The following is a 26,996-nucleotide window of genomic DNA, read 5'->3' on the forward strand; positions in this document are numbered from 1 at the left end:
ATCCCATTGGTAAGGGTCAGGTTTTAGCTCTGTGTTAAGCTTCAAGAGAATGTGATGGGCAGTCAGTTCTCTGTACCTGCTGCACAGGAACAGCTTCAGCTCCAGCCACTGTCTGCACAGAGGACAGTGCACAGTGGGCTTCCCATCACACCACCATGTACCCGCTCTCCCCAAAGCCACAAGTACCAGAAGATTAGCATGAGAGAAAGAAAATGTGTTGAAATGATGATGAAACTAGAGGTCCACACATACATTGTGTTCATACTACTAACACATACCCTAAAATTACAATAACTAGGAAAATAGGTCTATTATTTACCTGTGGATGCTTGAAGACTTTTTCCCTTCTCCACCCATGTTAAAAAAACCCCAAACACATCAATTCTCCTCTTCATTTTCCCACACTAATGCATTATTGACTACAGTGTACCAAACTTGCACTTGCAGTCTAACCCACTATTACAGCACCTTGTATCAGTACTTTAAACATTGCTTAACAAGAAAAATATGTCAATATACAATGAAAGCCTTCATTTATGCCTTCAAATTGAGGAAACTGCTTCAAGCTATGTTGTAAATTACCCCCAAGAATGTTTAACTGGGCAAAATAAAGAACAAATTTTAGTGACATCAGACGTGACTTGATTAATAATTAGTAACATTTAACAATATATTAATTTTATCTCCTTTCTGTTCCAGTGACCCTTTCAGTCCTGAGCCATGTTTGCATATCCTACCATAAATCATGTCTCAGATTTGTCAACGAGCTTGGAGTAGTTTTGTTATTTGTGAAAATTACAAACTGAACTCCTGATTCAAAAATATTTTGATTATGTGGAACAGGGTAGGTGTGAGATGCCTGATCTCAGCTTCACTCCAGTCTCTCTCAAAACTGAAAAAGAGCTGTAATTAGTGTCTATGCAGAAGTCTATCACTTCAATAACTGATGCCACTGACTGGTGGGGCCACACCAAACTGATCCAAACCAGGTCCTAATGCCAAGTTAGCACTCTGCCTAAAGCAACTGTCAAGTAATGATAGATTGGACAAATCTGATTGCTCTATCAAAACATTCATCTCAAATCTTGATTAGCAAACCTATTGAATTATGATTAATTCACGAGAGTGCTGCTGACAGATAAGGTACTTTATCTGACAATGTGTAGTAGTTGGTTTGCCTGAAGCAAAAAAAGCTCTGAAGCTGCTGGTAAAATAAACAGTATCAACTGCAACACACTGCAAAGGATAATGAGGCTGCACACACCTTTTAATTTAATAAAGGCTGATCTATGAGAATTTAGCTTCAGCCACAAAAACATGGGGAAGGGAGGATAATGACCAGGAAATGACCAAAGTGGCAGGAGAGGAGATAAAACTGCCAGATTGAAAGTATAGAGATGCATGGGATGGGCTACAGGGACTTTTGGAGCAGCTAAGATGAATCACAAAATACCAAAATTCCTGGCTTTGAGAAAAATCTGATTCCAAAATTATGGCATATGGCCTCGGTTTAACTGTCTCCTAGGAGAATGTGACACTTAGATGAGATGTGACATTGTCTACTTTGCAGTTCCAGCGAATAAAGCAAGTGGTTAAAAACTGAAAACTGTATTCAGCATATGAAAGTAGGAGAGACTTGCTTCAGTGTTACTAAAATATATATTAAAATTATATCTTGCATTATTTTTAATGTTTCATAAAATTAAATAAGAAAACAAATCAATTGTGATTGCAATGCAACAGCATTTTTACAATTAATGAAACTAAAATGTCATGGATTCATCAAGCTTCTTTCAATGCCACCTCTGCACACTCCCTATGAATTTGTCCCAGGCTCAGTATATTATAACAGATGTTCCATTACAGGGTAAAGTGAAAACCTACCAGTTTCAACTCAATTTCACTGTCCTGATACCTGCATGTGCACAGGGGCAGATCATTAGAAAGCTCCACATTATTTGAATTTGTAGCAGAGTCAGTGAAAAATAGGTATTGAAATATTTGGCTCTGACTTAATGAAGAATCCACCTTCTCCAAGTCACTTGTTAGCTTATCCTGACCTAATAATTTTACAAAAACCCTAATGCACTATAATTATGTTTCTCCCCAGCCAGTATTAACCTTTCTGTGACTCTTTCTTCTTTATTCTCTCTCACACATATTTATTTATTTTTCCTAGCTTCTGTTAATCAATGTGAACTGCAGATGGGGTCAAGGAAAGCTACTTCCTCCTTTGATAGCCTCCAATGCTTTCACTCCTGGGGATAAAAATGCTTTAAATGGAGTTATATTCTAGGAAAATCAATATATGATTACTGCAAAGATTTGTATCGATTGCCCTGTTGCATTGCAAAAAGGCTAAAGAAAAATTGCATGGCATATTCCCTTCATTTTCTACTCCAGAGAACTTGCTGCAAATACCTTGAGCGAGTAAGAAGTATTGGAACTTTATTTAATAACCTAAACTTTTCTTTGTTTAACCCTGCTACTTGTGTGTTTACTTTGAAAAAAAAATCCCCACTGACATCTCTTTTCTGATGCCTAAAACCAGAGAGCTACTTGCAATCCTGAAACACAAATGCACTGCAGCAAACATCCAGCTTGCAATAACTTCACCCGTTTTGCATATTTCATAATAACAAAAAACCCCTCCAAACCCCAAATTCCTATTTTCACTACTTTACCAGAATTGTTCATGCTTCTTCCTAGCACTGACACCACACCAAATATTCAGGCTGGATCATGTTTTCACAGGCTATAGTGGTGGAGGAGTTGGGTTTCCTGACCTGGTTTCATTTGTCTTGATGTAACCAGAGTTAAACTTGTTTTTCCCCACAAAAGTCCTAGGAACTGGAACTAGGTTCAAGTTCGAAGAGGATCTTATTGAAATTCCTTACAGGAATATAAAAAATTTTTTAACGCATCCTTATTTTGCAAGAATGGCCTAAATGCTTTCAGCAAATTGTTTTCAGACAATGGTCTCTGTAATCCTGTTTCTTGTAGTGTGTATTTTTCATTTCCATTATGTGGAACACTGTCCAAATAGGATACTGCTTTGACTGTTTGAATGGATAATTAAAAGTTGTTAAATAAAATAACACACCACAATATTTCAAAGTCACTTTGAATGAGTTCTCTGTTCATCAGTTTCCTGAAATGTAACAGTATTTACCTCTTAGTAAGATGCTCAGAGATCTAGTGCCAGAAAATAATATGGAAGGACTAACAATGATTTTTATATCAGTGAACACAGAATGCAAACACAAAACTATAATTGAAGGTACTGAATTTTTACCAAAACGTGCATGTGCATGCAATGTCTTGGAACCTTGTGAAGAAATAATAGGAATTTACAATTTATAACTATCAAATTTATTGCTTTTATTTCCCCATCTCCACTTGCAGATCAGTTAATCTAGTTCTAGTACACTAGTATTTAAAAAGGAGTTGTTAGTCAACATCTTCTGCTTTCTGTTCCTCTCCTTAACCCTACTACATTTCAGTTTTGAAGAAATAAAAATATCATACCAGATCTTTCTATTACTTATATTTTTCTGTTTCAGGAATACTGCAAATTATTTCAATTTCAATTACATTGAAAGGTATTTCATGGCATGCTCCATTACTTATCTTGTAGAATCATTCAGGTTTTCCCATGTTGCTCATTTTCATTATTAATAAATTACTAACACTAAGTTTCCTTTTTTAACATTTTGCAACTTTTTCTCCAAAGTAGGTGCTAAACATACTACCAATTAATGCTAAACATTCTCATTAATGGTCAAAGTGATATCATTTACATAAAGAAAGGGCAACACTAAGCCACATCTGACTCACAAGACTAATTTTCAGGAATTTTCCTTCTACGGATATGCATGTGCAAGAACCAAATAAATTCTGTTCTGGGTGAAGAGTTTCTAACAGCTCAGTAATTTTGATGTCTGCCCATTCAGCTCTTCTGGTGGGAGACAATAAAACCTCAGAATAAAGTTTGTTCCCAGATTATGATTTATGTTAATTTCTAGGTGAATGAAGGGTCCCAAGTAGTCTATTTCTATAATTGGACTTTTGACATTTCTCAAAAAGTGCCTGGGGAAGAAGACGGGCACACCTTTTTATGGAATGTATATATATAAGGAGAGTAAATACATATATGGAACGTGAACTCCTGTGAAAACCTGTCTCCTTTAACCAGATTGTTAAATAGGAGATCTTAACTGCTGAGCTTTTCAGAAATTTGATTCCCTTTTTTTTAAATTTTGTTTTCCTATTATTTTTTCCTGCTAGGCAATCTTACTCCATTCCAGCCTGTGCTGCCCAGCCTCACACACTGCTGCTGCATCCCAGTGCTACCGGCAGAGAGGGAAAGCAAGTCCCTGGTGGGAAGGACTCCACCACTGCCCCAGTGCAGGAGCTGGTCACTCCAAGGCTACTGCAGCACACATCTGGAACAGCTGCCCAGACACAGCACTGGGGCCTTGGCATCACTGATAAGAATCCCCTTCATTCATATCTAGACTGAAAAAAACCTGAAAAAAATATAATTTTTACCTGCCCTGTTCTTATTGCCTATATATCTGCATGTGGCCACTCCTGGAGGCAGAACAGGAGTTTGATGGATCCTTGCTCTGAACTTACAGCACTGGTTCCTGTGCTTATCCACATGCCCATGCTGGCAGGCAGATGTTCCTGGCAGTGCCAGGAGCAGAGATGCTACACATTGCCCTGTCCAGCTTCCCTCTATACTCTTCAGTGTAAAACAGATTACAGACTAGACACATATTTTAGGATTAATTTGTTTGATGTTTTTTTGGATAGGTGTTCTGCTAGCAGAATAACACATAGAACATGCACTTACAGTCACAAAGCTAAGGGAAAGAACTCAATTCCTATTATGACATATAAAATGTATACATACATATATGTACAGGCAGCAGCACATGCCCTTCTTGGCAAAATGAATTACAATATATAGTGTAATTCACATATGGAGAAACCTGCTGCTGATAAAATCAAGTAAAATATAATTTTCTGTATTTTTAATAATTCTACTATTACCTATGCAAAAGTAAACAAAAATAATTTGAACTGGATAATATACATCCAGAGTGACTGGCTGTCAAAACATCCCTTAGATCCCATCTCTAGATGACTTTTGTTGAAACAAATGGAAAATGATATAACATTCTAGGCTTTTTTCCCTCAAATTACATTTCCTGCCATTTTTTTTATTTTCTATATAATTCTAAAAATTTCAGCCAAGTATTTACAATCAAATTTAAAAGTGTGCTACTACATACCACTATTTGACCTCCACATTAAAACTTTAATGAACAGATAATTGAGGATTGTCTTTTTAAAAGGATATTAAATCTTTAAAAAGAATATTTAATTCTATTAAATCTGAAATCAGATGTCCCCCTAATGCACATGGGTATATTGTATAAAAGAGACACATACAAGACATTTAGTGCAGCCCTGGATTTCCTTGAGCCGAGACAAGCAAAGCTCCAAGCTATCCATTTAAACAAGATTGTTAGTTCTGAATTACACACTCTTACCTATCTAACAAAAATGAAGAAGAAAAATAGCCTCAGTCCAGCTTTTCAGCTACTCCCCAAACTCCTTTGAGAATCAATCATTAGCTAGTGTTAAATGTCTTTGTTCCACTGACTTCAGTAGAACTAAAGTTGACAGTGGGTGAAACCCTAGACAAGACTGATATACAAACTAACTCTGCTCTCTCATAAGGACAAGATGTTTATGAAAAAGCAAGATAGTACAAAATGGGGAGCAAAGCTTCCTTCTGTTGGATGAACCCTCTGAACAAGGTGGGGATCTGTAAGTAAAGGTCCTCCTCAAGCCGCTTCCCTCTCAATGTTTTTCCACGTTCTAAAAAACATAGCAATTATTCAGTTAGGCAAATATAGTTATGTTTTACTTTGGAGATTTTCATGCTTTGCCAACTAACTATTGAAAATGGCAGTGCTTTTACTCCGAGTTTTCAAACGGTATCGATGGTCACCACCAACGCACGGCCAGTCCCAGAGCACAGCAGTCCCTACGTGTTTGGAACATGACTCTGCAGATCAGGGAATTCTCTGTCATTTGGTGACCACCAAGGACTGACCACAAGACTCAGAGGATGGTAATGCTTGTTAAAGTAAATGTGAAGTGCTGTAGCCCACAAAACAAAGTCAGTGGGTACGCAGAAGTTGTCCCAGACAGGAGGGCACCACTGGATGGTCAGTGAATGTCAGATTATCATCTCCATGAGAAGGGGTGTTAGGCTCTCCCAGAATAAAGTTTCACTTTAATTAAAACCAATTAAAGATATCACTCAAAATCTGGGGTAATCATGACCAGGCAACCTAGCAAAATACTCAGGGCACCACTAAACAATTCCATAATAAAGGCCTAGATTAAAAAATTGCAGTAATACGTATGTATAAACACATACACACACACACACTCCTTTTAGTACTGACTCATAAAAGGATTAAGTTAAAATTGAATATAGAATCAAATGCATGAAAATCTAGACTCCCATTTGCTATATACATATGTAATTGTTATTCTTGTGTAATCTATGAGTAAAAATCTGGTTCTGTTGCATTCAGAAACGGAATTTCTTCAATGTACAAAACTGCATAGTTTATTAAATAAACACAAACTGGGATATAATGGCATACATTTGTTTTCATTACAAGTAGTAATGCAATATTTCTCTGAGGCTTACTACATTAGCATTTCTCTCCATGTTCCAAACGCCTTTGAACTTTCTGAAAAGCTACATCTGTTAGCTCCCTCGTATACAGCTGAAACTTACCAAGTGAATTAACTTTTAATATAAATTGCTTTGTTCACTATTAAGATTGATGTTGGACACACTGTACTGTAAGTTGCAAACTGCAATTACAATTCACTGCAATTATCTCTGGTTGTTAATAGCACAAGATAGCATGTCACTTTCTACCAAGTGTATAATTTATCATCTGGTTGGGGTTTTTTTTGGTTTTTCCCTTCATGAACTCTTGTGGTATTCCAAATGTATAATCTTGTTGTATTTATTTCCCAGTGGTCCAACAAAATGCACAGCAAGTGCTGACTAGAACAAACTAAAAGGCAGTGCTATTGACAAGCCGTCACTTGAGCAGTAATGAACACTCTGCCTTTACTTTCACCTCACCAAACTAACAGCTTTAATTTATGATAAAGCAAACGAGAGACAACCTCCAGTTTTATTATACCCTCAGTGCTGTTTCAAATCAAGTAATTAGAAGGTCAAGAGGCAGGTCTAGAAAGCCAAACACAAATGCAAGCCCTCTGCACTGACATTTTTAAAAAATCTTGGCTGTTCAAAGAGCATTTTATCCATCCCTCTTCTGCAGAGCAGTGCAAGGCAGTTTTTACCACCGTAACCAATCTAAAACAGTGTAGCTCAATTCTTTGCTGAGTAATTCAGCCCATCTGTTCAGAGAGATACCTAGCAGACAATGTCCATTCCCTGGGCTTCTCTTTAAAAGAAAGGTACAGGTGAGCTTTATGAACATGCTTTTCCAACAGAAACTTTCACTTAAAGGTGGCTTGCTTTTTAAAATCTTTTTAGAAGTACAAGAAATTTCACAGGATACCATTAAAAAAAAAGTGAAATATTTGAAACAAATAAGAAAAAATAAATCTATGTTAGAAAGCTGAACCTAAATTCTCTAAAAGTTTATTTGTAACTTGACAAGTAAACTATTCCTAGAACTGCTGAAGAACTAGTTTTTCTTGAAGGTTTAGACCAACTGGAATAAAAGCACATGACTATATTTGGTCTTTGCAGTATTGTTATATAAATATTTACAACTAGAGAGATATAATTATGCTAATGCAGCATGTCTCCATTTTCATTATCCGATATAATCTTGAATTTAAATTTCAGTCAAAAGTACCTCATAATACCTTAGGAGCTATTGAAAGTTGTTCCTCAGCTGTATACAATGAAACCTACACAATTAGGCATTCTTATTAGGCAACTGTATGCCTTAAGCTACATCAAAGGATACTCCAATGTATTATTACAGCTCTGTTATATGGTGATTGGAAAATTACTTCCCATTAAGAAACTGTTTTTGCTGAGCCTTTGATGAGTTGTCTTAGACTACCTTCACAATTTCAGGTAAATTGCTGAACTCCAGCCAGGTCTGAATAAAAGGCGACAGCTGTTTAACACAAATCAACAGTTTTAGGAAAAGATAAATTGGGGTCCAAATGAAAAAGTCTGGGGAATGAGTCTGAGTGCACCTATCTGCATGGCCATTGGGACCAAGGCTCTTCTCTTCCTAGAGTGCTTGTGGAATGCATGCTAGGAATCCTCACAATACCTCAAAGACAACAATTTAGTCTCATCCAAAACATTGTTGTTCCACCAGCAGTGGAATAACTCCCACTGATAATACCAGACCAGGGTCAGAATGGAGGGCACCACTTGCAGACTTGTGCCACACTAACTATTGCACCACGTTTTTCTGTAACTCAAGTCTTGTGAAACTATCAAGCTATTTAGATCATATTTCCTTAGCTAAATAGGATGGTAGAATCCATACAAAAAGGTTTAACTGCCTACATTCAGAAATACAGTTCTCAACAACCAGTATTATTTCTATGTAGCACAGACATTAGATGAGTTTCTACAACAAAAGCCACAGCCAAATTAAGACAAATGTTTCACAAACACTTGCATAAGAAAACACTGAGATTTTGCAAATATTTGTGCATCATGGGAGCTTTTAGCATCTTGTACATACTATATTTTGGTAAGAATGTCTTACATATTTAATGTTCTTTTAAGATTCTGTTGTATCATTTTTCTAAATTTTTTTCTAATTTTTGCTCTACCATTGCATGTTCACATGGTAAGTGCAATTATGCTTAATGACATAAGTGGTGTAAATGTGTGATTATACAATTAGAACATGCAGTTACGCTGTGAAGGTCCTTGTGGAACTGAAGAATCCCCAGAAGATACTGTACACAGACCTGAGAGAATTAACATAACCCACTGAACTGCACTTTCATTTTTACAAACAACACAAAAGGAATAATTTCAGAAGTTCTCTCAAATGAGCTGCTCAGACAAGAATCCTTTACTAAAACCATTATAAGCAGCTTCCACTTCCCCCCTTCTACACTTGTCAATATTTAAATCTTTCTCATGCTGTCAGGGATGGAAAAGTCTTGAATGACTGCAGTGAAAGCAGACATGGTGTTATATGGACGTTCTGGTGAATAAGGACTTCCCTCTCTTTCCATATCTTAATTACCAGTCCTTCATAGCTGGTGCAGCTACGTGTAATTCACTCTGAATTCAATTTGGTCTAAATGTCCAAATATATTTAGCCTGTATATTCAATTACATACAGCCAAGTAACATCACACCTCTGCAGTAGTGCTGGGCAGCACTCAGAACTGTGAAGTTTTATCCTGGCTCATATGAAAGCTCTGAAGCTATTTTACTTCACTGAATCCCTCATGACTGTGCTGTTTTGCCCTGACAGTGGTCTTCAGAGTCTATTTCCTCAAGCTGGTGTTTACAGCATGAGGTGAAATTTATTTCTCTCTGTTCTGTGCACTCCCATCATACATTTCCCACCACACAAATAGTGAACTGCCTTCTTCCTACTGCACTGGTCAACAGCACCTGCAAAGATCACTTGGCTTGTCGTCTTTTCCCATGAGAAACTCCAACTCTGAAGCTTCCACTTCCAGGTACCCTCAGGGTAAGCATATTCTTTCCTAAGATGCAATTAAAACTGATGGCATCCCTTTTGCTGCCCCTTCACCTGCTCCCATCTAACATTTACTACCTCCCTTATTCAAGCAGAGCACATACCAAATGGTGAATACAGAAAAACTGTACACCCTGCAAGGAAGATTAAAAACTAAGCATACGATACAAGCACCCAAAAATTCAGAGTGCAAAGAAAGAACATCTCATGTCTCTGCTGCTCAGTACATTTTTAGATTGACATAGTCTATGTGTAGCAGGCAAAATCTGACTCAAATGGTGAACTTTGACACGTGGCAGTAGATTAGTGTGCTTGTGTATGTGTGAGAAAATAAGAGACTGAACGTTTGACTTAAACATATTAGGAACTCTTCTTTGCAGCATTACCGGCTGAAATGCCATCCAAACTCACAAGATTCAAACCAGATAATATTCAGTGTCAAATATTTCTTTAGCAAACCTTTGATGGTTGTCAAATTTATGACCTTTTGACAAAAGGAACTTACAAGGATCATTATGAGATTATGATTTTAAAAAAGTATAAATAATTAATTCCTTGGTTCAGATGCAGCCATTGCAAGGCAAAACAGAATTTATCTTCAAACTACTGTTCAAAGATTGTTAAACAGTAGAGGAAGTACTGAGGATATAAGGAAATCTGTGAATCAGTGAAAGATGTTGGTATGCAAGAGTGAAGATATACCAGCTGGGCTCTGCTTCAGCTGGTTACCAGAGGGCCAGGAAGAAATTAGTCTCAGCCATCAGTTGAAAGAACACCTGGACATTAACCTGGGGCACCAATTCCCTTATGAACAAGGTAATCTTTGTTTCCTCACCAATACATCTAGAAACTAAATAATGACTCTTAAAAAAAATAAAAATTCTTAGTCCCAAGTGTCCTTAAATCACTTCAATAAAGAAAATAAAAGAAGTATTTATGAAAGGGCAGGGGAAAACATAGCAGGCTTTGCTCACACTTTAAGATGCAAGTGAAATAAACTGCAGTAGCTTCTCTCACCTTCTTGACAAAGGCATGTAAACATGGGGCTGTACCTAATTTATTCTTTAATTATTCTTATTTAATTCTCTAATGAAGAGTTGATGCTTTCCTCAAGGACTTGGCTCATTGGATGAGAAAGAAATACAGGGTAATGAATTTATTTTTAGATAGACAGAACTTTTACACTGAAGATGACACAAGCCCTCAAAATAAAAGCCATGCAGTATTTTGGCTAGTGGCTTGTACTTTCTCCTCTTTGGCAATCTTGCCTTAGGATGCAGAACGAGAACACAGTTTGTGTTTGCCTGTATAGATCATCCCAAGAAAATGAGTATTGCACAATTTCCATAGACATTTACAAAATCACACATATGGCTAAGTAGAAACTATTAATGGTGTTTGAATCATATTATATTTGGCAGCACTGATATTCAGAGTGCCAAATACCACCCAATTCCAAATACAGCACTAAACCTCTGCTTTAATACTCCAGCAGACTCTGCCCTTCAGAAACCTTCACAAGGAAAAGCCAAAGATTTAAACTAAATCATTACCTCCCCCCCCATAAGAGCTTTCTGAAAAAAAGCTTGATGTATTTTACAGAAGAAAAATATTCTTGTAACAAGATATGTGATTGCTTTCCAATAAAAAATGAAGAACATGTTCTATTATTTATTTTATAAAAATTTTATATTTTTCTTTTGGTTTCTATTATCCTGTGTTGGAGGGAAAAAAAATAGAATTATTTCTACTGCCAAACTGGTATAGACAGAGAAAAATGTATTTGCTATTCACTCTGGAAACAAAGATGAGAAAAAATAATTTGCTTTAATGATAAAATTCTGTGCTTATTTTTATTAAACTGTCAATACATTTTGGAAGCAAATCCACATTCCACCACAAAGTTGGCATGAATCTGCTCACCTTTTTTTTTTTCCCCTCTAGTATTTTTGCTAGGGGCACACATCACTTTTTCAGTGTTTCAATCCTTCTCTCAACAGCCAGCAGCATCCTGACGGAGCATTTGATGATGGACATTCTGTCTGCTCAGTTTTTATCAACAAATTATTGCAAAAAAACATTACATCACTGATGACAGGTACCCTGTTACTAGAGAAGGAGGAAACCTAGAAAATGTTCCCCAAGAAAGACGGGGGAAGGGAAGGCAGGAAGGAGACAAATCCCCTGCAAGCTGAAGAAGCTACAAAAGCGCACAGACGTGAACTGGCAGCTAGAAATGGGCTAAATGCTATTTACTCCTTCTGTTAGAGTGCTTCTCCCTGGCCACAGAGCTTCTTGAATGAAATGTGGGTTACTAAAGTTGTAAAAATCTTTGAATTATATTTTTTTCAGCAGCATATTCAAGATGTAGAATTAGTTTTGCACAATCATATTTTCAAATAACTGATTTTTTTCTACCACTGATGTGTGCAATAAAATGCACAGAGTATTTCTTTTCCAAGGAGCGACTGTTGTCTCCTCATTAGTGTCAGTATAAGGTCAGTCTTTGACTGTTATAATTAAAAATTAAATAACAGTGACTGCTAACAGTTGATGGGGGTCTCATAGATATATTGGGATGATATCAAATTTTATTACTACCCCATACAAGTACATGTCACTTATGGAAACACATTTTGCAAGATTTCCAAAGGTAGCCAATATCTTAATGTACACTTTTATGCCAATTTTCTTTGGTGTTCTGCATTAGTGATCACCACTGTCCTTCAGATGACAAGGAACAGAACAGAAATACTGTTTTTTCCCACAACAGATTTTCTTTCTCTGGTAATGAAATACAAATCCTACTCCAGCCAGATATTGGTGTTTTCCATTTTTGGGTCAGCCTTCATCTGCATGTTATACACACTCTAAAGATGTATATTTTATCTCTCAATCAGGTCTTATAAGTACATGAAAGGCACATCCTAGAAATTCTTTGCTACAGCTTCTGATTCATGATGTATCTTATGGAAGACGTACTTTAGGTTGTCTGTCCTTTGATTTCCCACAGAAACTAATAAATAATCAACAAAAATATGATTAAAGATGTTGCTTGAACCCTCAGCCAAAATGAATACCAGCTAGCTGAAAATCTTTCTGATCCAAATCTGTTTATCTTACAGAATTCTAACTCAGATTTTAAAAAGCCTGATGAAGGGTAGTGCTAAGTTTTGACATGATCTTTTCATATACAAAATATCTCTTGAAATAAGAGGGAAAGGTTATGAAACTTGAAATAGCAGAGGGATGAAATAGAGCTTAATAAGCTAGAAAAATATTTATTTACAATTGCAATCCTCTCTTAAATAAAAAACAAACTACAAAAACCTTTGAAATCTTAATCAACCAATACCTGATGCATTCCTATGAACGCTGCTCTACATCTTTGTTTAGATAACTAAAGATCACAGCCAAAAGTAGATATTACATTAAAAGTATTCTAACTTATGCCTAACTTCCCAAATCAAAAGGTGAGGAATATCTAAAATAAAAACTGCAAACTGAGTACTTCCTGTAATTCAATTCTCTGTAAGTCCATCTGTTTATCCAAAAGTCTATCCCAAATTTCTCAAACATATTCAACAAATTTGACACTGGGCTTAAATTTAATTTGAGAACATACATGAGACTTCTTCCTTGCCTTTACAAGTATAGACAGAACTAAAAAGATCTGGTCAAAAATATAATTTATCAAAACATATATGACCTCTAGCCTCTTTAAAGAAGTATTTACTTTCAAACAGGCAAACCTGAGATACTTTCATAACCCAATTATTGATATATGTAAATGCTCAAGATCTGACATACAAACCTTATATTTTTGTCGTGGAAGAATAGTTTTAGAGGAACAACAAAGTAAATAGAAATGGAAGCACCAAAAGAATGGATTATTTGTAAGAAGCGAGGAGTGCTAATTAAAACTTTCAGTTGTTTTCTTACAAAAATCCTGCTAATTTACTAGTAACTATTTTAAAAAATTGATTTACAGCTCAATATGATAACTACTGTACTTGAGAGAAATGCATTTTGTCAGTTCTACATAATACACACTTATTTAGCCTATTTTATATATTTTACTACTTCAGAAATAATTACTATTTAAATATTTAGTAAAAGTGATAAAAAATGTTATTTAGGTCTATCTTTAGGAAAAATTGAAAATGCACAATATGATAATTTCTTGAATAGCTGTTTTTAATTAAAAGAAAAATTAGTGCATTGCATATTTTATGGGAAAAAAACCTAATTTGTTTGTTTTCCATGTCCAGCAAGCATTTAAAACCTGCAGCTCAAGTCCTCTTACATACCAATATATATAAAGGTTAGAATAGGAAAAGAAGCTTTCCTGCATTTTCAACTCTCAATTGGTTTCTCAGCTTTGAATGAATTAGTCAGTGAACCATAATGAAGGGAAAACTCTCTCTGCACGCTGCCACTGCTGCCAAAAGCCAGCTTAGCAATTTGGCAGCCTTGCTCCAGGTGTTTAACTCCTTCAGCCATCTGACTTTAACACTTGAGCTGTAAACAAGTGTGCTGCTTCATTACTGGGCTTCATCAACCTTAAGATCTGTGCAGCCTCAAGCTGATTTCCACATATTTATTTTAAAGCAGAATGATGCAAATATAAATGTCAGTGTATATTTATTTCTTTACACTGATTTTCTTTTTGCTTACTCTAACTTCTATATAACATAATTAAACTTGCCTTTATATTTGTTAAGAACAACACAGACCCTTACTTCTCTACATATTTTTTTTTCTAGTACATTTTCAACAGGACTTGAAGAGGACAAAAAATAAATGCTTCTCAGCCAGTCCTGCTCAGCCCTTTTAGCAGGTAGTTCTCACAAATAAATTTTACAATTGAGAACAAGTGTCCTTAACTTCACAATTTCAATCACAAGAAAATTTCATTTCTTCAAAGCATCTGCAGTAATTAAACAAACACAAGCCCAAGCAGATCAACACAATGCCTCTCTGCTCAAAGGCACGTGGATGCAGCATGGAAATTCATATCCAAAGCATAGGAAACCCATATGCAGCTACTTAGTCCTCCAGCAAGACAACTTAGCTCATGGTAATGAGCGTTAGCAGCTTAAAAATCTTGATGATAGAAAGCAGATGCCCAGAAAAAGTTGAATTTGATTTAGAAGAGAGATGTATCTCTGACAGATGCCTAGCACAGGGACTGGGTCTGTTTCACACGAGCTGCCAACCCCTGGCTTGCAGTCGGTGCTCTGGGGACGAGCTGGCGGGGCAGAGAACGTCCCCAGCTGCTGGCACCAGACTTCAGATGGCAGTGGCCGAGTGACAAAGTTTGCACATAATCAGCCGCACCTAGTCGTCTTTCAATTCTTGTTTGTTCTGATGGAAAATCAAACTACTAAAAGTTCACAAGCAGGGATAATGCAGTGCTCCCAAGAACTCCATTTCACCAGCATTATTGCATTCTTAGTACCCTTTACATTTGACTCAAAGTAACTATATTCTCAAAAAAGCAGCTTTCAGAGCCAGTGTAGGCAGTGCCCAACACGGCACAGTAAAAGTGACCCTCAAGCAGGAAACATCTCAGTGTGCAACTCTAGTAGTATACTCTAAAATACACAGAGCTAATTTTTTTTACTAAAAGGACATAGGCATTTCTATTTATCATATAATTGAAGTGCTCTTTCATCCCCTCCTCTGTGTACCTTTTTTCTTTATACTCTACAGACAATACACAAAATTATTTTAGAGACTTTCAAAAAATTTTTTTAAGTGAAATAGGAGGATTCAAGTAAGCAGAGCAAATATACCTTTACTGTAAACAGTAGATACTCTTGACACATTTTCATTCAGTATGTTATTTATGGGAAGAACAGCATTGAAATACTGTCACAACATTATCTTCCCTAGCCAAAGAAAAAAAAAGAAAAAAAAAGAAAAAGAAAAGATCTAGAATTACTGAAAGATGATCTGACATTCGGCCTTAAATGCAGGAACACAAACAAGTTTAATATCTCCTGCTGAAAGTACACTCATACTCCAGTATCTTAACCCAGCCTCAATGCACCAACACATCTCACTAAAAATCCTTTGATTATTGGTGGTGTTTCCAGCATCCATTAAACATAATATGTTAGTGTAGTGCAAACATAGCATTTAGCTTGTAAGTAAATGTGATTTTAAATATACCTTATGCATGGAGGCTGGAGACATCCACTCTCCTGTCTGTACAAGCTGCTCTGCACAGTTAGCTAACTAGTGCTTTCTCACATTTCATGAAGAGACTCCTCCAAACTCACTGAGGGAATTCCTGAAAGGACTATGAAATTTCAGCCAGAGCCCCCAAACCAGAGCACGAACCACAGAAAGACTCAGCCCTTTTCAAGACATCAAACAGCTTCTAGTCTATAATTTAAAAAGCAATTAAAAATTACAGAAGGCACAATGTCTGTGTATGAGATCTCAACAACTGCTCTGTGGGTTGTTTCATCCCAAACCTGTGTAAACTAAATTTTAAGCAAGTATTTATCTCTCTATGGAAGTCCTTAGTGCATATTTCATATCACTTATGGTATTTAAGAGGGCAGCATAAACAACATTAGGTGTCTCAGTACAAGCAGGGCAGACCTGAGTGTCACACGCACTGGCACATACAAGCACAAAGTAACTTCTGTGAATTACAAAAAAAGCAAAACTATTTCCTAGCAGAAACACAAAGTCCTGAAAGAAATTGATTAAAAAATATTTTTGTGCTTCTTCTATTCAGCAGCTACGGGGATAGGAAATGTATATTGTCAGTTTTCTATATATAAGTACAGGTCTTTTATAAACCATTATTTTAACAGTTAAGCTTTACCCCAAGTACTCTATACTTGCAAATATTGAAATATTGCAAATATTGAAAATACCATCCCACCACACACAAAAGTTGTAGGTAGAGACTTGAGTGAAAACACAGTTGGTTGAAAAAAAGCTGTTGCATATGTGCAAATTAGCACAGAGTTAATTGGAGATCTGTTATAGACAGAGGGAGCTGAAGGCATTTCTTATTGTGCATCAATGATGAATTTCAATAATTGGTCCTATAAATCAAAATCAAACTAAGCTTCACTTACCTATTATCTGTTCATAAGGAGTAAAAAAACCCCTTTCTTTTCAGTACAGAGTGTCTCACAGCAAGAGAATTTAAACTACAACTGAACTTAATGAATATACAAATATACTTACTGATTCTACATAGTAACATCATTTCTGCCTATGCTCCTCTATCTTCTTTTGTTATCTTGAAAAAATAATTCTGGGATACTATAATAAATACTTACACATCAGAATATATAAAATATATTAAATGCCAACAGAAAGTGCCAAGAATGCAAAGTAGTGATGCCATTTTTTGTTGACTAGTTTGTGAACAGCCTTATCAAATGTTCCATAAATACAATAATTAGCTGGTGTTGGCTAGGTATGTGCATGAAGGGAAAACAATGAAACCAAGTATCTAGAATCTGAATTCTAAACTTGAACAGTCCCAATACCCATTTCTACATAATTGATCTGTAGCATGCATCTAATTTCCCAGAAGATTATTAGTCACTTGATCTGAGATGTGATACACATGCTCTCTATGATTCTGGAGCTCTGCACCTGCTGCAAGCAAAATCTCTATAAAACTCCTGAATGAAATCCCAGCCCCTGCTGTTGTTAATAGCAGCATTTTCAAGACATCCATGAATTTCTTCATGTTAAGAAACTCAAATGATGGAAATATTAATAAAATTGTCAAATTCCAATGAAAACTAAAAAAACCCCAAGACTAATCCCTAAATCCTACTGCCTGTTTAAAAGGTAAAAAGCTTGAGCAGCAGATAGAGCGAGTGAAAAAACATGGGAACTGCATCAACACAAATTCTCAAGCAAAGGCTCTGAATGGATTTAGACATCTTAAATCTCATTATTATTCACTCTCAAGTCAATACTTCTACTAAGACACCAAAGTACCCATTTTGTTTAATGCAATCCATGGTATTTCCACTGTACACTGTCTTTCAAAAATGTCTGAAGTGTTTTAAAATACTAAAGGCTAAAAAAAGACTATTGCATTTATATAAACTATTTTATAACTATCTTAGCAAAGAAGAAAAGACAGAAAAAGAAAGAAGTGATCATCTGTGATGAGCAATAACCATACAGTAATCACACACTCCCTTCAGCCACAGCCACTCCTGTCTCCAAATATGAACTATTTGTCTTCAAGAATTCTTCCTAGCGTGTATGAGCATATTTAACTGTTTGACTTGTTCTCCAAGTTGTTTTTAATTGCTTTAATGTGAAAAAAACCAGTGATAATAAAATTATCCTCCAGATCTCCCAACCGTGTTGACAGTTGCAATGAGAGGAAGACCACATAAAAGTGCATTTTCACCAAACATGGACAAACCCTTGGAAATTGGCCATGTTGACACTAGAAGTGAATCTGACTGGAAGTATTACACTCATGCTTTTAAATGGTTACAGCAAAATGACAATTATCATTCATTTAAATTTAGAGCCATGCAGAGAAAAGGAAAATATCTAGCAGATAACCTTTGTAAACCAGTAACATCATAGATTCATGCTCCTGTAGTATGATGCCAAGGTAAATATTTTTTCACAAATTTTACATTTCTGTGTCAATTTGGTAGGGATCATTCTATCACCTAAATTAATGCCATTATGTTCAGATTTTCTAGAGACACAACTGAGTTCTTCATTACCAAATTACCTCAGGTGATGCAGCACAATGTAACAACCCCTGTGTTCCTACAGAATCTGGTGTTCCCTTGCCTCTTCTGGAGATGGATTTGGAGCAAATGGATTTGCACAGGTGGATGCTGAGTCTCAGTGCAGTCTTTTTTCCTGGGACACTTTACTCTTTAGCTCTGACTTTCTCTGGCACATTTCACAGCTGTCCTAGAAGAGTTCAGAACACAATTCTACCACTTTTTAAAGAGAACCTACACACCAGATTCTTTGAATCATCTTGATTTCATCGAACATTTCCTTGCTACCTTTCTGAAGTAGGCTAAGCTAAGGAAATGCTTATTCTCTCCTCCTCATTCTCTAGACTCTGGAAAACCCCATGAAACATTTTCTGAAAGACACAGACAGTGACTCTGATGTGCTGCTGATTTTAAATCAAGACTGCATTCCTATGGCTATGGCAACCACACAAGTTTTCAAAAGGCACATTCATTTCAGATCTTATCTTAAGAATGAACAGAATTTTGACTGACTCAAGGCCTGTGCCAACAGCAGCTAGCACTGAGCATGGAGCTGAGACCCTGGGGAGTGAAAGTCAAGCGGGTGGAACTCAAGGTGACTAACTGCCCACTTTGTACTGCCAGCCAGCACATCCCAAAAATAGGGCACTGCACTGGCTGGGGAAGGATCTTGTTACAGCAGACAGAGGATATTACTAGCACAGTGTATGTCAGCTACTATTTGTCCCTACCAAATAATACTTTGGGCCAAGCATTCAAAGACAGTTAAGGCCATCCTTGGTTTTGGGCCAGGAGGTTTAACCCCAGAAGTCACTGCTACCACACAATTTGTGGTGTAAACTAGAAGGTTGTCAAAACATTTGAATGTGCTTACAAATCAAATAAATCGCTTCATTTGCAACTTTACTGTGAGTGCAGAAGCACAAGGCTACTGACTTTTATCATGTACTTCCACAGTTGCGGAAGCAGAATTTCCTGTAGAAGAAACTTCATTTAAAACTTGCCCTTCCTTAAGGCAGGTGAAACAAAGAGTACAATAAGGCCAGTGATCATATCCCTACTACCCTTCAGAAGCATAAAGAGAGTCTTGTACACTGAAATACCCACTCCCCCCAAATATATATGTATAAATTACACATACATATGCATATACATATGTACATAAACACTGTATATATATTTAGTTGAATACAAGTTTAGCTAATGTGATTTTGATTGCTTTTTCAAATGTTGATATCAGACAAATTTAGTTCAGTTTCATCAGTTAGAATTTAGACTTACCTAGTCTAAAGGCCATTCTTTACAAGGCACATTTTATTTTGATCCTGCATGTGCTAAATGCCAGCAGCCACCCTGTGAGGAATATTGCTGTGGTCCTTCTCCCTTATGCTGATGGCTTTTAAAGCTACACTCAGCTCTGCTGTGGAAAAAGGTTTCATAGACCAAATGAGCTGCCTTTATCCAAACACTATCACATAAAAATAAATTTCTTATTTGAGACACCAACACACTAGCACAAAGTCTACAAAACATGTCCTAAATCTGTGTAACCAAGATTGTGCCACCTCAAGCCCTTGCAAATCTACCCCAAATGTGGACTGGAGGTAGAGGACAGAGTGTGACAGCCCCCATGCTCTGTCAGGGGGACCCCAGGAGGAGCTTTCAGGGCTTTGGGAAAGCAGGGTCTCCAAAGGAGCCCAGAGAACACTGGCAGCCTTCATGGTATCAAGGAGATAATAAAAGACCATTCATTTTAGACATTTCTTCTTCTTCTCTGTCCTTCTCCCCCCATTCACAATGACGGCAAATTTAACACTTTTTGCTTGCAAACACTGTATTTAGTACAATATAAATCCAAATAGAAGTTTTCTAAATGTGCCAAACCTAAGAACAACATATCCATATTTAACAGTGCTGATTCTATTTCCAGCCATATTAAACTCTGATCTTAAAGACCTCAAGTTATTAGAAGCTTAATGTAATAATCACAAAGAAACAATTATTATACAATTAGAAAGACATGTGTCAACCATGTTTGTACTTTTTAAGAAACTATTTGTTAATTAAATGCTATGTTATGTGTTCAGACAATTCCCAGTAGATTATGCCTGTGTCCTTCAAATTCTGCCTTTATAAGTACAATGCACAGCTTTTATCACTCTTATTTTATCACTCTTATAAAACATTCAACAAGATTTTCTTTCAAAACCAACACTTTTTGGAATGGAGTAAGAGCAAAAAAAGGACACCTCCTTGGCTGACATCATAGCACAACCTAAATAAAACGGATACCAAGGTTCACATTAACATGATAAACATTAGAAACACAGTTTTTGAGTATTTCAGGAGTCTTAAAAGGTTTTTCTGAAGAGTGAGACATAAAATAAAAGAAATAAAAATGTAAAATAACCCTTTTCTGTGCTATAAATCACCAAGCTGCTTTTCCAAAACCCATTAATAAAAACAGTGATTGTATTTCATGTTACAATTATCTACAAAAGACCATTCTTAATTGCTCTTAAGGCATCATGTTTTATTTTAGCCAGGTTCACATTTTATTATAGAAGACTAATGGGGCATAGACTCCTAGCAGAACTTACATGGACCAGTCAACTATAAAGAGGGTATAAAAATAGTTATGGAGGCAAAATAAAAATTAAAAACTACAGCTAAGCTTTCAGATTTACAGGTCTAATAAAATGTGTCATAAACTTTTGCTTTCATTCCAAAGCTTTGTTATAAGAGCATGAAGAATCTTTCCCCATTTCAAAAGTGTATGTTCAAAAGTTGAATCTTTCTATTTCCATTTTTAGTTTATAGTTTTGCATGGGTACATGTAATTTGTTAAAATTTATTGCTATTTCATTAAATATCCCTGCTGATCAGAATGCAAGAGTGATAAGAAGGAGAACCATTACAGGATAATAATAATAACTTAATAGCATTTCTTGTTAATGAGGTAATAACAAGAGGCCTTCAGGCTTTCTGCTTCAAAGTTTATTTAACCAAACTACTTTAATTTTATCTTATTAACTAGACCCCTCAAGTTGTCATTGCCCTAATAACAATTCTAATACCTACTGGATTAATTTATTAAATTAAAGGAAAAAAATAATAAGTTAGACCTAAGAACTTTAAAAATATGGTATTAGACTGAGATGAACTTGTCTGGATGTAACACTGAGTTTGCCCTGAGACCACAGGTCTTGCTCTTCTGTTTGCAGCAAGATCTCCCAGAAAAGACTGATATCCTAATCCTCTACCCCCTGTAATTATTTTCTAGATTAAAGAAATTAGCACTTGTGTCCTTATAAATTCTAGCTCATTTATGTCATCCTGCCTACTTACATTAGGTTATTTCTTGCAGCTGGATAACATTCCATTCTTTATCCAGACTTAACTGTATTGATGCAGCTCAATTACAAATCTCTTGATATGTGGGATATGATTAGAAAAAACCCCAGTATTCTTAAAAGAAAAAAAATCAAGGTGAACTTTATTGTCACAATGGAAAACAATCTGAACAGTCAGAACTACCCCAGACTCACGGGGCTAGCTTTCTTTATATATTTCCTAATTTTTAATCTAATCTTGTCATGTTTAAGGTCTATACTTAATTCCAGTGCAGGTTTCTTTTCATGGTAAAGCCACATCTTCAAATGGCTCACACAGCTGCCCAAGAGCTGCAGAAATAACACTGCTGCCTGCCATGACACCAATAAATGAGGGAAGCAGTATAAGAATTTATCTTTTTTTTACCTACAAGAGTAAATGACTGCATAAGAATATTTTGGAACAATCTGATGGCAAAGACACAAAGGGATCTGACTGAAAGCCTAACGCTAACAAGGTGCACAGTCACCCAATGGGCTTTGCTCATTGTTTAACTATAAACATTGTTTAACTATAAAGTTTAACTATAAACTCATTACAGCCATGGAAGTCCCATCTCTTGTTCACAGAGTGAGCAGTTCTTCAGGGCAGTGCCACCATACCCAGTTTCATGCCCTATTTTGGCAGGTTGCATTCTGCTAAATATAACAAATTTTCAGGCTGAAGGAGCTATGAAAATCTGTATCACGTGAACTGAATGTAGTTTCTCTAATTGTTCTGCTCCATTTCTGGCTGTACTAGAATTAACCAAGGCAAATTATTCATGTGGAAATATTCTCATTTCCTAGGTGAACAGTAAGTCCTCCACAGAGAAAACTGCTTCATTATGCACATAGGCAAACTGACGTGTGCAGAACTGTATGTGCAATAGATAGCTCTATTTCCCCCAGATATCAGCAGCTAACAGGTTTAGTTTTAATTCCCCGTCATACTCGTCTGCCACAAACACTTTTAAATAGAAGAATCTTGAACTGGCTCAGGTTTGTTCCCAGCAGGCATACTTGTAAAGATAAAAAGACTAAGAACATTTTTTTTCCCCTTGCTTACTCCCTATTTTGGTAGTTTCTAACAAGAAGGGCCAAGGAAGGAATGGAATGTTTAGCCCAGCACCACAGACTGATCTTGCAGAAAAAAACCCACAAGAGCAGTCAAGCAAAGTAACTCTGTTCCTATTTCTGGGTTTAAATTTCCATGCCAGGTTGTCTTTAATGTCTGGTTCTCAAAGTTTGCCTATCCCTAATCCTTCTTGCTAAAAAATTTGTTTTGTTTTGTTTTTTTTTTATCCTACAGCTTCTGGCAGCAAGTGGTATGTAAATGTTCAGTAGCCCATCTGAACCCTGTTTCAGAACAAAACAATTTCAGTTTCTAAGTGTCTGAATTACTTTAACTAAATCTGAGGATTTACCTATTGAAGCTTGAGCAGCTCCTTTCAACTCTGAATGAAGGAAGAATTACGAGACTGGAGTTATTCAATGAGAGCTATCTGTCCTGGCACTTAATCAAAGGGATTAGGATTTGGAAAGAAAAGCCTACAGGTGATCCTCCAGGAAGCATACCAAGCAGTTATCAAAAACATACAAGTTCAAAGCAGCTCAATTTTCATATGTTAAAAGTATTTGGATGAAGCCTCAGGCTTGTTTCTAGGTAAAGAATTGTGTTAAAGCTGTTTGTACTTGCATACTTAGTAGACAAGGGAATGAAATAGCACGTGGTGAAGCAGTACTAGGTCCATCTAACCCTGATGTAACACAATAAATCAATCTTGTTCTGTTAGTGAAACATGATCTGATACTGAGTCCAAGTTTCAGTGCTCTTTTCCCACTCTGGCAGTTGTAACAGACATTCATTTACCTCTTCAGCAAAGGAAGTTGTCAGAGCATAAAAGGAAAGATGTTACACGCCACATCAAGTGCTTTAATAATTGTTATTAATCATGTAACTATGTTCTCACCACTCAATACATTGAACTTAAAACATATTCAGTATCTTTGTAAGACTGTTTTTAAAATTCTAATAATCAGAGATCTGTCTTATCCAACTTGAGGTGTCAGTAATCAAAGCTAACATTAATTCACAACTACAATGATTTTTATTTACCACAAGCATTACATCACACTGGCATAAAAGGGCAGGTTAGGGACATGTTCTGTCTCATTGCCAAAAGAGGGAATGCTTGAGTAGCATGGCTGGACCAGCTGTGGATCCAGGATAAAGTACTTTGAGGTTCTAAGCCTCCCCACCTCATCTCTGAGATGGCTTTCCTTGCCAAGCACAAGCAGTTACTTTTTACATGGAATAAATGGAGGCATGGCTGTCCAGGAGGAGACAGAAACAGAAAGAATCCACTGTACATACTGAGTTCCTACTGAAAACCTCCATAAATCATACAGGCAGTCACCATGAGAGTTAACACTGAATCATTCTCTGCAGAGTTTACCCAGTCTGCAAATACCATGAGAGGTGCAGAGAGCAGAGTTATCCCCAGCAGCAGCAGCTGAGGGCCCTTGGCACCAGTGGTCTGGAAACAGAGACAGTTCCTACAGTACTGAGAGCATGGCTTTGGGCCACAAAAAATTCTTACAACTCAAGAGGTTTTAAAAATGTATATATACATCTCCCTAGATAGATATTTATACATCTGTATATATACATCTCTCTATGTATATTTATACATCTATATATATATATATATATATATATACATATATTTCTATAAATCATCATCTCAACTCAAGGGCAAGTGCTTCACAGCCCAGTACACAGGGAAGGGGAATGGCACTGAAAGGGAAAAAAATATTTTCATGCAGAAAGAAAGAGAAAGAGGAAATATATGCAGCATCCCAGCTTCCAGTCTTTACCTGACAAAACTTACAAAACTGCTTTGTGTTTCTTTTCTGTTAATATTATGTACCATCCTATGTACATACCATGTGTATAATCACAGAAGATTCTGAGTTGGAAGGCACCCACAAGGATCTTTCAGTTCAACTCTTAACTGCATAAAAGACAAGCAATTAACTGAAGTGTGCACAAAGGAAATAAAGATTTGTGCATCCATCAACTCTGGCAAACTCATGAAGAAAAGTTAGAGTACCTAAATGGGCCAGCTCAGTTAACACAAAAGCAAAAGATAAAAATTCCATGAAATGGCAAAATATAGGAGTTACACAGTGTATGTAGGAAAATATTTTTAATGTAGATGTTTACTCTCTATGCTCACACAAATCCGATTTGTCAATATTTACAAAACCACTTCATAATGATTTTTACCCAAGACTTGGATTGTGGTCTTCTCCTGAAGTCCCAGGCTTAGTTAATTCAAACAAATAAGGGAAAACAAACTAAGTGTTTGGAGAGCACTGAGTGGGTCATTACAGATTGTTCAGAATAAATGCATTACTCACTCCTGAAATACAAACCTTGTAGCAAACAGAAACTGTAGCAGAGCTTCCGGGCACAACTGAGAAACAATACCTTAATGCTGATTCTCTGTGGCTTCCTATCAGCTTTTATTGGTAATTTGCAAATTATCTGCTTAAACACTCTTCAGAGACAATCTTGAAGTCCTTACTTGGGCCAAATTCACGCTTCAGAGCAACAAGATTTAGTCTAAAAGCATTTAATAATGAGGAACTGGAATTTATATAAATTTAAATTTATATTCTGATTCTGTCTCCATAGAGTCTCACATGTTTATGATCATGTCTGTAGAATCAGGGCCTTAAATGTTCCTGGGTAAAAAGTAAGAAGAAAAATGTGCAAAGGTTTTTTTGTGTGTCCTTCACAATTACTCTTTAAAGAGGCAGAGTTATTGAACAGAAACATATATTGGAATAATAAAAGTCTGCTAAATATACAAGGTTTATTTTGAACTTATGCTTATATAAGTGAAACTAAAGGAGTAAGAAGTCTTCCCTTACAGGATTCAAGGCATTACATTATGAAAAAGCTGTGTGCTAGACTACAGAACAAACATAATAATATTTTTAGCCTGCTGATAGACAAAAGAGCTATTCTAAATAAATTCCAAAGTCTTTAAAAATCCCAGTTATTTTAGAGAATTGCCAGGTACCCTAATTCATTCCTATATTTCACTTGGGACTTACACCTGTACCAATAGATACTACTCAATCCTGACATTGTGCTAGACACCACAAAAACAAAGAACAGGAATCAGCTATGAAGAATGTAGAGTCAAAAAAAAAAACCCCAAAAACGCAAGAAAAAGCAGGACAAATAGGGCAGGAGAAATTCTGTCTTATGATTACAGCAGTGCAGAGAAATTAAGTACCTCCCTAAGTACCTACAAAAAAGCAGAGAGAAAACTGGAATTGAATCCAGATCTCTTATCTCTTTCCATAGCATAAAAACCAACCCTATCAAAATCAACAATAGCTGAGGGCACTCAGCACTTTCTAAGATCAGCCAGCAAGAAGTTCATCTGTCTTTCAAATAAAGCTATTGGAAGCCAAATATCAGTGTCATTCATAACTGTGTAGCCTTACAAAGATTCCTTATTTCAGTGGAGATCCTTGGAGTGGAATTTGACTCTGGAAAGTCAGTTATTGAAACTGATAAGTTTGGTAAGGAATTTTAACTAACTTCAGTGGAGTTCCTTTGGATTTACACCAGCGTAACAGTGTACTTGTCCTTGTACAGCTATACCAGTTAGCTCCCATAAAAATAGAAAGGGCTGTTACCATCACAACATAAACACTGGAATACATCTTGTGTACACTACTTAAAAAAAAAAGAAAAAAAAAGATGTATTGCATGATTGCTACAATTCTATTTTTATGTCTTTTTGCCAAAAAGAAAATATGGTTTTAATATAAGTTTACATCTGCGTGGTATTACATGCATGTAAAACAGATGTAACCCAATTACATTTTCATTTAAATTGCTAAATAGCTACTTAAGTAAAAAGCTAAAATAACATACAAACAACAGTTACTATAATAACAAGTGTTCTTAGAATTAAATGAAAGGGATCAAAGCTACAGCACACAAAATTTGAGCTGGTCTTTGAAAAAGATACAGTGACATAACAGGACTGTATTGATTTACTCAGTAATTTAATGTC

The 26,996-nt window shown here is 36.2% G+C and overlaps 1 protein-coding gene across 12 annotated transcripts in view; it reads right to left on the reverse strand.

Annotated features, from left to right (window-relative positions):
- Nucleotides 1-26,996, reverse strand: part of FTO (FTO alpha-ketoglutarate dependent dioxygenase) — a 223,090-nt gene that overhangs the window by 62,035 nt on the left and 134,059 nt on the right. Inside the window, exon 9 of one of the 12 annotated variants that reach the window (XM_064387222.1) lies at nucleotides 19,802-19,937. The exons of 10 other annotated variants lie outside the window; for them this stretch is intronic. In XM_064387222.1, coding sequence (XP_064243292.1) covers nucleotides 19,835-19,937 — 103 coding nt within the window. In that variant the 3' untranslated portion in view covers nucleotides 19,802-19,834. Of the gene's footprint in view, nucleotides 1-19,801; nucleotides 19,941-26,996 lie in introns of all 12 variants that reach the window. One more of the 12 variants, XM_064387221.1, reaches the window with a different exon arrangement.

Source organism: Passer domesticus, chromosome 12 (genome assembly GCF_036417665.1).
Source record: "Passer domesticus isolate bPasDom1 chromosome 12, bPasDom1.hap1, whole genome shotgun sequence".
Lineage (NCBI taxonomy): Eukaryota > Metazoa > Chordata > Aves > Passeriformes > Passeridae > Passer > Passer domesticus.